Source organism: Bufo gargarizans, chromosome 11 (assembly GCF_014858855.1).
Source record: "Bufo gargarizans isolate SCDJY-AF-19 chromosome 11, ASM1485885v1, whole genome shotgun sequence".
Classification (NCBI taxonomy): Eukaryota; Metazoa; Chordata; class Amphibia; order Anura; family Bufonidae; genus Bufo; species Bufo gargarizans.
In genome coordinates, this window is record NC_058090.1 from 39744045 (window position 1) to 39756173 (window position 12129).

At 46.2% G+C, this 12129-nt stretch overlaps 1 protein-coding gene across 4 annotated transcripts in view; it reads right to left on the reverse strand.

The window, feature by feature from the left end:
* The window catches only part of RPAP1 (RNA polymerase II associated protein 1), a 76339-nt gene extending 65922 nt beyond the window's left edge, over positions 1-10417 (reverse strand). For all 4 annotated transcript variants that reach the window (XR_006387073.1, XM_044272282.1, XM_044272281.1 and 1 more), the window contains exons 1-4: positions 10356-10417; positions 8280-8489; positions 7905-8053; positions 6019-6111 (exon numbers count right to left, since the gene is read on the reverse strand). Coding sequence is in view for 3 of the 4 variants with exons in the window: in XM_044272282.1 (XP_044128217.1) it covers positions 6019-6111; positions 7905-8053; positions 8280-8469 (432 nt within the window). In the remaining variant the exon portion in view is untranslated. The remainder of the gene's footprint in view (positions 1-6018; positions 6112-7904; positions 8054-8279; positions 8490-10355) is intronic.
* Between the last annotated feature and the right edge of the window lie 1712 nt (positions 10418-12129).

Below are 12129 nucleotides of genomic sequence, written 5' to 3' on the forward strand. Positions count from 1 at the left end.
CCTCAGAAAGGCCAAATACAGGCATTAGGCGGCCTGTTCCCCTGACACACAGGTCTCAGATCCCAGCACACAAACATGGCTTCTGAGTCCAGCTGCCTATTTCAGGACAGCAAGGTGCTGCCAAAACCCAGACCGGCACTTAAAATCTGGTCCGGTATTTGACCTCAACTGGCTGTAAATCAGCCCAGCAGCACATGCTTGGAGGAAAATACACGTTTTCCCAGACCAAACCTCTCACTGTGTCACACCGCATTGCTGAGAAAAATTATGTTTTATTATATCCAAATGAGCCTCTAGGAGCAACAGGGGCGTCCGCCGTTAGACCTAGAGGCTCTGCTCTCTCTGCAACTGTCACGCCCTCTGCACTTTGACAGGGCCAGGCAATGAAACTGTGATCAAACCTGGTCCTGTCAATCAACATAGAGAGGGGTCTGCAGTTGCAGAGAGGTACAAAGGCAATGCCACCCGTTGCTCCTAGAGGTGGCCCACCCCCTTTGTCCACACTGTGATAAGCATGGGACATGGTAATTAAAGGGGTGAACAAGGGGAAATCATAGTTTTCGCCGATCAAGGCTGCTAGTGCTGGAGGATGGTTATTAATCACAGCCAATCTCCAGCAGGGTGCCGACCATTACGTACATTTATGTCTAGATGTGGGAAAGGAGTTAAGCAACACCAAGCAAGGCTTTGAATCCTTTTCCACATCCAAAGCCTATAGTGCGTTGTATGTTGGGACACCCCCCTTTTGGATTCAACAGTAAGGCTACTTTCACATTAGCGTTTTCAATTCCGCTATTGAGATCCGTCATAGGATCTCAATTGCGGAAGAAAATGCTTCAGTTTTGTCCCCATTTATTGTCAATGGGGACAAAACTGAACTGAACGAAACGGAGTGATCCAAAATGCATTCCATTCCATTTGGTTGCTCTCTCATCGCGGACAGAATAATGCTGCAAGCAGCGTTTTTCTGTCTGCGATGTGGTGGGGAGCAAGATGGATCCGTCTTGGCACACAAGGTAAGTCAATGGGGACGGATCCGTTTTCTGACACAATAGAAAACGGATCCGTCCCCCATTGACTTTCAATGGTGTTCATGACGGATCCGTCATGGCTATAGAAGACATAACACAACCTGATCCATTCATGACGGATGCATGCGGTTGTATTATGGTAAGGGAAGCGTTTTGGCAAATCCATGACGGATCCGCAAAAAAAAGCTAATGTCAAAGTAGCCTAAGTCGCCAAACGATTTATTCACAACTATAAGGGCCTCACATAGCTACATTATTCTTTTAATTATTTTTTTATATTGATTACCTATCCTATTCAGATCGGAGAAGATCTGAGTTCCAGCCCCCTGCCAATCAGCCGTGTGAAAGGGCTGCAGCGCTCGCATGAGCTCTGTGTGCTTTTTAATGTTTATCTGCATTGTGTTTGGATGGTAGCGGAGGTGCAGTGTAATCGCTCCATCCACTTGTATGGGAGGAGTTGCTGTAATCATGCTGCAATGCATATAGCGTGCAGATAAAAGAGGATGCAAAGCTCACACGACCGGCGGGGGGAATTGCCCAGAGGCAGACGCCCACCAATCTGATACGGAGGATATGTCTTCAATAAACCGGACAACCCCTTTAAATAGACTTGAGGCAAAATACAGACACCGTTAGTGTTGCAGCCACATTTTTTGCAGACCCGTTAGCAGCACACAGATGATCCGTGTATTTACGGCATCCATGTGTCCATTCTTCAAAAGGAAGACCATGCACACTCATGGACCCTTTGAAGTCCATGGGGGACATTTACTAAGCATGTTGCGCCAGAATTATGCCGTAAAGTGCGCCAAAAAGATTGGCGTTTTAATTTGTACTAAAAATATCAACTGTTTTCACCACATTTTTCACCATAAAGAATGCATCACTCCAAAAAGGAGTTATAAATGTTAAAGGGGGCTGGGCTATCAAATTGGCGCATTTTACGCCTCATTTATCATCTTCTTCTAGGCTTGATTGTTTGGTCACCTCCATGCTGTATAGGCCTCATTCACACTTCTATGTCAGTGGTTTGTCCGTGTGTGATGTGTATTTCACGCAGACTGCTAAGCTGAAAATTAGTTTCCAGACCATCTCCGACCAATGGTCCGTGAAAATCACTGACAGAACTCGGATGTTGTGTCAGTGGTTTTTTCGGATCCATTGACTTCAATAGGCATGTTCGGTCCACATCACGGAACAATATAGTCCATGGTCAGTGGAAAATAACTGATGTGTCAATAAATGCATTATTTTAATGGGCACGTGTACTGTCCATGGAGAACACGGATAGCACACTTCTGTGATTCACTGTCATGTCTGTGGCTTGTGCAATAATGGCACCAGTGATATGGCATGGCACCAGTGGAGGTAGTGTTTAGTGTTAGGTTCCTATCCTGGAGGGATCGCCTTGACGCTAGCAGACAGGCACAGATAATTTTGTATTTGCCATGATTCTCACATTTATGACGCAGCATTAGCATTAGTACATTTTCTATAATGAGTACGGCACTATTGTATTTACTGGATTATTTGCATTTTTTGTGCCACTTTTACAGGCAATGAAAAATTCCCCCCCAAAAAAATCCCAGCTGGTAAAAACAGTTCATATCCAACAAGCACTAAATGTCAGAAAAAGATTTATTGCATCTTTGCCCATCATAGGATGAAAGAGTTATTGACTTTTTTTATATCGATTTTATAGAGAACTTGTCTTCAGGTGTAGAACTCCTTCTCCCTAGTCTTCATCTTTCTGCTTAGCCTAGCACGTGACATGACGCATGGGGGACAAATCACCGCTGCGGAAGTCATTGTTTGCAGCAGCCACGTAACACACTTCAAACCGGATGTTGACACTGTGAGACCAAAGATCTGTGGCGGCGGGGGTGGAGCGAAAGAGCCAGAACCTAGCGGTGGGGATCAGGTAAGTATGATTGCCTCTGCAGGTCCAGCCACGCTGGTGGGTCTGCCCAAAAGACCTCAAAGTGTAAACAACCCCTTTAATGACTGGCTATATAAAATGGGCCTTTACTGGGAGTCATGTGAGGTATCATGCCGGCTCAGGAAGAGTTCCCTACTGTGTCTCTAAATGGACTGATATACACTCATTGACAAAAAAAACGCACCCAGATGTCAAATTGCTGCAAAACTTGGCATGCAGATGTGTCTCAGGCAGGTATGTGGACACTCGGTTTTGTCACAAGGAGGGTGTAAAAGTGCTTCCCTGCTGTCCAATAAAAAGATTCTCAGAGACTACTTTTGGGCAGTGCACATGTTGGTGGGAGATAGTTGAATGCTAGACATGCCTCTAGGATGCACTCTAAGACATTTTGCCCAGTTAACAGACCTAGAGAGAGGGGAATCATTGGACTGAGAGAGGCACGATTGTCGTTTTGACAAACTGCCCACCATCTAGGTCAGTGGTGGCGAAACATTTAGAGGCTGAGTGCCTAAACTGTAACCCAAAACCCACTTATTTAATCGCAAAGTGCCAACACGGCAATTTAACCTGAATACTACAGTCCAATATAGTATATCCTCCATGTACTTTATCATTTAGCTGTAATGGCTGCCTACATTCAGTGTGCTGCTTGTGTTGTTCATAGTGCGCCCTGCACTGAGGAATAGCAGGAAAAGTCTAAGGCAGATTGGCATTTTTCAGGGTGTGGGTGCCCACTCTGGCTTCCGTGCCGTAGATTCGCCATCACTGATCTAGGCCATTCTGACCTGGCTGTAAGGAGGAGTTGGGTGCAGTGGTTATTTGATGGTATGCACACACAGCAAACAAGCTCTGGACGGCCCACCAGTAGAGAGGAGCAGCTCCCATAGTTTCATTGCCCACCATCCGGATACAGGTGGCACCTTCATTATACACCCCTGTCTGGACCATCTCCAGGTGCTTAGCAGAAGGACATTTGGTGTCATGGTACTCACTAGGTGTCCTGCCAGTGACCGCCAGCTACCAATGCCTTCGTTTGCAGTGGTGTCATGAACAAGAAAACCGGACTAATACAGACTGGAACCGTAGCATCTTTAGTGACGAATCCAGGTTCTGTTTGCCTGTTTGCGATTATAAGATGGTCAGGTTTGAATATGGAGTCCTCATGGTGTGCACTTCAATCCTACCTTTGCTGTGGAACGACACACTGCCCCAACTGCTCATGTGATGATCTGTGGAGCCAGCCAGTACCCCTAGTAGTGATACGAGGGACACGTGATACCGCCACATGCCTTTCCTCTCATGGTAGGGCTTCCAACTGGCATTTTTCAGCACTATAACGCTCACCCACATACAGCAAGGGATTCCCAGGAATGTCTCCTCCAGATTATAACACATCCTTGGCTGCCCGGTCGCCAGATTTATCACCAATCATTTATTGGACCAACTGGGACTCCATCGTTCGTAACCTACGAGTGTGCAGGACCTATAGGCCCAGCTGTAACATCTGTGGGCAAATGTGTCAAAAGATACCATAGGAAACCTGTATGCCTCCATGTCCAACCGTATCTCATCTTGTATCCAGGCTAGAGCCGGCCTAACAGGGTCCTAGAGCCTCTTTTTATTTTGTAACATTTTTCTCTAATAAACTTATCCTATAGCTTGAATATTGTAATCGCTTACGTATATCATGATGAAAGTTTCAGTCCAACAACTCCTTCTTGGTGCGTTACCTTTTTCATTATTGAGCGTATAATAAATGGAGAAGCTTTGAATTGGTGAGTGCTGTAGGTCTACACGACGACATTTGTCGCGCGACATTTTGTTGCACCAATGTCGCGCAACAATTTTTATAATGGCAGTCTATGGTGTCGCACTGCAACATGTTGCGACTGCGACGCAACAGTCGCAGAAAATCCATTTGAGATGGATTTTTCTGCGACTGTTGCGTCGCAGTCGCAGCATGTTGCATGTTACAGTGCGACACCATAGACTGCCATTATAAAAATTGACGCGCGACATTGGTGCAACAAAATGTTGCGCCCTATCTGTCGCGCGACAAATGTCGTCGTGTAGACCTAGCCTAAATCTGCTTTGGACTTGAACTGCTAATTGACAGCACCATTGTAGGATCGACGAGGGGTCTGCTGATGAATGCTGGCGAAATGCTGGATGGAATCGCACTGTATGGATGGTGTAGTGGCAATTGATTTATCTTTATCTGGTTTGGATACTTAAAGGGAACCTGTCACGTGGAACATGGTGTCTGAGCTGCAGGTTATAGAGGAGGAGGAGCCGAGCAGATTCATATATATTTTTATGGGAAAAGATTCAGTAAAACCTGTAATTTATTCTTTTATATCTGTGCTCATTTAGGGCTTTGAATTCCAGGAGGCGGTCCTATCAGTGATTGACCGCTATGTCTGTATACACACTCATAGAAGGAAGGCTGTCAATCACTGATAGGACCTCCTCCTCATAGAGGGAAGGCTGTCAATCACTGATAGGACCTCCTCCTCATAGAGGGAAGGCTGTCAGTCACTGGTAGGACCTCCTCCTCATAGAGAATAGGGAGGCTGTCAGTCACTGGTAGGACCTCCTCCTCATAGAGGGAAGGCTGTCAGTCACTGGTAGGACCTCCTCCTCATAGAGGGAAGGCTGTCAGTCACTGGTAGGACCTCCTCCTCATAGAGGGACGGCTGTCAATCACTGATAGGACCTCCTCCCCATAGAGGGAAGATCAATGAAGTATGTCAGACACCAGTGGTATTACTCATACAATTAGGGATGAGCAAACGTCTGTTTTCAAGTTCGGCGTCGGGTTATCTAAGAATTCCTTTATGGATTCTGCTACCATGGACCATAACTTATGGTCCGTGGGAGCGGAATCCAAAACGGAATTCTTATATGTCTTGAACCCGAACCTGGGACGCCGAACTTGAAAACAGAAGTTCGCTTATCCCTGCATACAATGTGCTCAGAATTGCAAAACAGAAGCCACAATGGTAGTGTAAACAGCGCCTAAAAGGATAGCACAGAAGTCTCTCTTACCGCACTGGCTATCTCCGATCTGTGAAATACTCGAGGAAAGGCTTCTCCAGTGGGGAGTGGAGCGGTGATGGTGGAAGTGCTTGTGTCCCGCTCCTGGAACCACAGACAGATTATTAAGGATAACTATTACTATCACACAGGTGACAGGTGCTACAGATCACATACAGGGATAAGAAGCTTGAAGGGTCTGCTGGCTATACATTCAGCACTCTCCATTATGATCTTTGAGAATTAGGGAGGTGAGTAGGTCCCAGTCCCCTTACACCCCCTGCACACTGCCACAATGTCCTCCGCTAGCTCCCACTCTGTTCTTTACACAGCCTAAGGGCTCATGCACACGACCGTATGTATTTTGCGGTCTGCAAAACAACAGAAGAAATATGTGTTGCATCCGTTTTATTTGCAGATCCATTGTAACAATGCCTGTCCTTGTCCGCAAATGGACAAGAATAGGACAGGTTCTGTTTTATTGTGGAACACACCTGCGGACATACGGAAACGGAATGCCCATGGACTCATTTCCGTTTTTTTGCAGACCCATTAAAGTGAATTGTTCCACATATGAACCTGTATAAAAAAAACTGAACGGAAACGGAAAAATGCATGAGCCCTTAAAGGGAGTCTTTCACCTAAACTGACCATTATAGAACGCTAACACCATGATCTGCATTATAGTCCCCATATTGGAATGCTACTTACTGTATAGCTGTCCGTCGCTTATTTTCGCTAAAAAATACTTTTATTCAATATGTTAATTAGGTTCTGAAGGTGCCCAGGCCCCTCGTCTCCTTTCATATGAAACCCCTCTGGCCTGCCCTAGGTTCTTCAGAAATCCAGCGCCAGCGCCATTCACAAGATTCGTCGCGCCTTCGCACTTCATTCCCCATTATAGGCAGTGGCACAAGGCCGGCTAGATGTACGGGCCGGCACATGCACATTAAACGCTTTTGTGCCTCTGCCCATAATGGGGAATGAAGTGAGCAGGCGCGGCGAATCTTGTGAATGGCGCTGGCGCTGGATTTCAGAAGAACCTAGGGTAGGCCAGAGGGGTGAAAGGGGAGGGGTTTCATATGAAAAGAGACGAGGGGCCTGGGCACCGGCCGCTTGAATGCCGCCCCTCGGCACCTTCAGAACCTAATTAACATATTGAATACAAGTATATTTTAGCGAAAATAGGCGACAGACAGCTATACGGTAAGTAGCATTCCAATATAGGAACTATAATGCAGATAATAGTGTTAGCGTTCTATAATGGTCAGTTTAGGTGAAAGACTCCCTTTAAGTATGAGATGCAAGCATACATACTATTACTATGTTAACCTGCTCCTGCCTGGTCTAGATCACAGCCAAGCTGTCTTGGCTTTAAAGCAAGATCCGGACTGCGGCTAGCTGGAGATAGAGTCTTTAGTCACAAAAGCATATTAGAAACATCCCTAGCTACAGAAGTGCTTCCCTAACAAGACATATCAGATACGTCCTTGGCAGGAAAAAATGTTAAAGGTGTTTTCAAGCCTGGAGATATTGACGGCCTATCCTCGAGAATGGGATCCACTTGAATGGGAGCGGAGCTGCAGCATGGGCTGTACAGGGTGGACTGGGTCTTCTGCTTCCGGCTTTGTCCACTTCTTTGTTTCTGGCACAGGGCAGCTGCCGAAAACAACTAATAGGTGGGGGTGTTGGACCTCCACCGACCTGATATTGATGACCTATCCTAAGGATACGTCTTCAATACCTCCAGGCAAGATAACCAATTTAAGGGCATGGGGGACGAATGCACTTTTGAAGAGCTCATTCTTGCAGACCAATTTTCCCTGAGCCTTCCCTTGCCTCACAGAATTTAGAAGTAAATTGACGTGTAAATAAATGGAGGGGTCAACTTTACTCACGATAATTTTTGAGATGACAGCTGTGATATGTTGGTCATGCTTTTCGAATATGTCTTCTGGATCTTCGTCAGCAAAATGAACCCTTGCTCCAGCAACCTTTGATTTCTTAGTTGGCCCCGGGGACAGAATAGGAGGCAAATCAGAGAAATCTTTAAAAAAAAAAAGAAACAGAATAATGACAAAATTTCTGGCTGCCCCATCTGTAACGTCAGTTTGCTGCCTCACTCCACGCCACCACGTTTGTCTCCACATATAAAATCAGAAGGACACGTTGGTATATCATGGACCCATAGCAGGCTATGGACACCATACTACTGATCTGTAGCACATATATATGTAACATGGACATAATACACATCATGCATCAGTCCTTACCCGGCAGCGACACAACATCTTTTCCTGCTGCTCCTCTGGCAGGCCCCTCTCTCGTGTTTTCAGAGCCCCCTTTTCTTTTATCGGCTTTCCTAACAACAGTTGCGGCTGAAGAAGCTCCGGCAGCAAGAAATTGGTTTTGGAAGGCCAGAAGATCTTCTTCGGACTCCCCCGGCTTTGGTCTTGAAAGCATTGTGATTTCCTTCAGAACATCTAGTAGTGTAAATATAAATTCTTGGTCAGGTTCTGTTACATTAGGATACACTTACAGTAGTTGAATTCAGGTCAATATGGATTTTATACCCCACTGAAAAATGTGCAAAGTGGTCAGAATCCATCTGGGCCACCGGTACCCCACAGCCCTGTTTAGTGATCAGGTTGCAATGATGTTTAATCCATAGGAGGGAGGGAACGCTTGCTAGCTAGTGGAGGAAACGGTTACAGTGCCGCCTTCCTCACCGCAGCGCCGCCTTCGCAATCCACCCGTCCCTCTGCCAGATCCCACGCGTGCGCACTAGGCTCAGCCTGATGCGCTCGTGCAGACTCCTGGCAGCGGCTTCGTTGAGCAAAGTGCGCATGCGCATCAGGCCGGCGCACCATTTGTCATTATGACATATGTCGCCGTATAGCCCTAGCCTTATGCCTCGTCTGACAAGGGGGCCTGGCCCTAATGGGCCTCCGTGTGACAAAAAAATGCACCAAAATTGTGGTGCGTTTTTGGAGTAAGGCCTCTTTCACACAGGCGTCATGTTTTTTGCCCGGATAAGAGGCGGGTGCGTTGCAGGAAAATGAGCAATTTTTCCGCACGAGTGCAAAATATTGTAATGAGTTTTGCACTCGCGTGAGAAAAATCGGCATGTTTGGTACTCAAACCCGAACTTTGGGTTAGGTGCTGGGTATATTGTATTATTTTCCCTTATAACATGGTTATAAGGGAAAATAATAGCATTCTTAATACAGAATGCATAGTACAATAGCGCTGGAGGGGTTAAAAAAATAAAAAATAATAATTTAACTCACCTTAATCCACTTGCTCGCGCAGCCCAGGTTTTTTGCTGTGTGCAGGAAAAGGACCTGTGGTTACGTCACTCCGGTCATCACATGGTCTATTACATGATCTTTTACCATGGTGATGGATCATGTGATGACCGGAGTGACGTCACCACAGGTCCTTTCCTGCACACAGCAAAAAAGCCGGGCTGCGCGAGCAAGTGGATTAAGGTGAGTTAAATTATTATTTTTTATTTTTTTAACCCCTCCAGCGCTATTGTACTATGCATTCTGTATTAAGAATGCTATTATTTTCCCTTATAACCATGTTATAAGGGAAAATAATACAGATCGGGTCCCGATCGTCTCCTAGCAACCGTGCATGAAAAATCGCACCACATCCACACTTGCTTGCGATTTTCACGCAGCCCCATTCACTTCTATGGGGCCAGCGTTGCAACGTGATAAACGCACAATAGCATTGCACCCGCGCGGAAAACTCGCCCGTGTGAAAGGGACCTAAAACTACAGCAACTTATAGATGGTGAAAACCTAGACTAGGCAGGGTTTTTTTGGTGCACAGACCAAATTCTGGAGCGTGGACACATTTCTGGGGCACTGACGCAATTGTAGCGTAAATCTGGCGCAGGATTTACAGTAACTTTATAAAGGTCCAGGCACCGGACAAAATAAGTCTAATATTGAGGCTGTGATTTGTAGTCTTAGACACAGTAAAGTGCGACACTATTAGTAAATCTGCCCCAATGTATACAACCACCCGTCACCATGAAACATGCATCGCTGTGACCTCACGCACACCGACGGCACAGGAGTAAAATATGTAACTGAACATGACAAAGGCAAAAAGTGGAGACGTTGCCCATAGAAACCAGTCAGATGATGGTAACTTTTAACTAGTACTGCAAGAATGAAACCAGACCTCTGATTGGTTGCTGTTGGCAAATGCAGCACTGTTTGCCTGCACTGGGCAGAGGAAGCGTTTATTTCATGCTGCACAGAGAGAGTACAGCGCTATGAGACGTTATGTACAAAGCGTACCCGGGGCGCAAGACAGCGCGAGCCACTCACCTGTCTCATAGTCTCTGCAAACCACACGGTACACACTTCCGCCCTAACACTGGGCGGTGACGTCATTTCCTCCCTCTGGAACGCAAAAGTAGCTGCCTGCAGCCGGCTGCGCATGCGTGGTGTCTTTCCAGTGCAATTCAGTTACCTCAACTCGTAAATGATTACTGTGTACTGCAGATTTTCCAAATAAGTCTCAAAACGTATAATTCTATACATTTGACTTATTTTACATCACACTACCAATAATAGTGACCCCCATAAGTTTCCTTCAGAGTGTCCCCCTCAATGTATTTCAACCAGGCTCCCGGCCCTTGTGGCTTCCAGTGTCTTACACCATTTCAGCCAGGGCAGTGTCACCAACCATGCCAGCTAAAGTGCCCTTATAGGTGGCAGCCACAATGTCCCCATACAAGAGCCAACCACTGACCTTGTGGCCACATAAGTGCCCCCCTCAGAGTCTCCTTACAAGTGCCAGCCATAGTGACCTTATAAATGTCACAGTAGCCTTATACGGTCCATACGTTTATCCACAGACTCAAACAGCGAGAGAGGGCTCATCGCCCAGAAAGTGCATTTAATCATACAAGCTAATACAGAGACAGCCATCTTGAAGAACTCAGGAGAGCGGCCCAGTATGAGGCTAAGGGTACATTCACACGACCGTGTGTAATCCTTTCTGTTTTGCAGTCCGCAAATAACGGAACCGTGTGTCCGCATTTTGCGGACAAATGACTTCCATTTGTGTTCCGTATGTCTTCTGTTTTTTTACGGTCCACAAAAAATGGAAGGGAAAAAAAATTGAGAGAAAAAAAAGGAATTATTTATGCCTTCAAAAATACGGAAACGGATCCGCAAAAAAACGGATGACATACGGAAACCATTCCGTATGTCCTCCGCAATTTGCGGATCCATTGACTTGGATGGGGCTGCGGACTGATCTGTGCGGACAATAGTAGGACATGCTTCATATTTTTGCGGACTAGAAATGCGGAAACACGGATGCGGACAACATACTAAACGTTGTCCGCACATTTTATTCACCCATAGAAATGAATGGATCCGCATCTATTCCGCAAAATGCGGAACAGATATGGATCGGATGCGGATAAAATTATACGGTCGTGTGAATGTATCCTTATGGATATAGCTGCAGACCCATAACCTAGCACTGCAGACTCATTATCTAGCACAGAGTTCCTCAACTCCAGTCCTCAGGGCCCACCTACCAGTCATGATTTGAGAATATCCCACAGAATGAATACCTTAGGTTAGTCCTGATGCACTGACACTAATTATATCACTTGCTGAATACTAAGGAAATCCTGAAAACGTGACCGGCAGGTGGGTCCTGAGGACTGGCGTTGATGAACACTGATCTAGCACCACAGACCCATCTAGCACGGCAGACCCATAACCTAGCATGGCAGACCCATAACCTAGCACCACAGACCCATCTAGCACTGCAGATCCATAACCTAGCACGGCAGACCCATAATCTAGCACGGCAGACCCATAACCTAGCGCTGCTGACTCCTTATCTAGCATGCAGACCAATTATCTAACACTGCAGAACCATAACCTAGCTGTCACATTCAAGTGTGGGAGGGAAACCCCACACTGAACATAGGAGGGAAAGGGATGAGGGAATAGGGCCTGCAAACTAGGAAAAGGAGATGGACACCTCCTAGTAAAACCCTGACTAACTACCAGTATGAACAGACCCCAGAGGTAGGTGAGTTCATACACAGGAATACCTAGTGTCCTAACTCCCCCT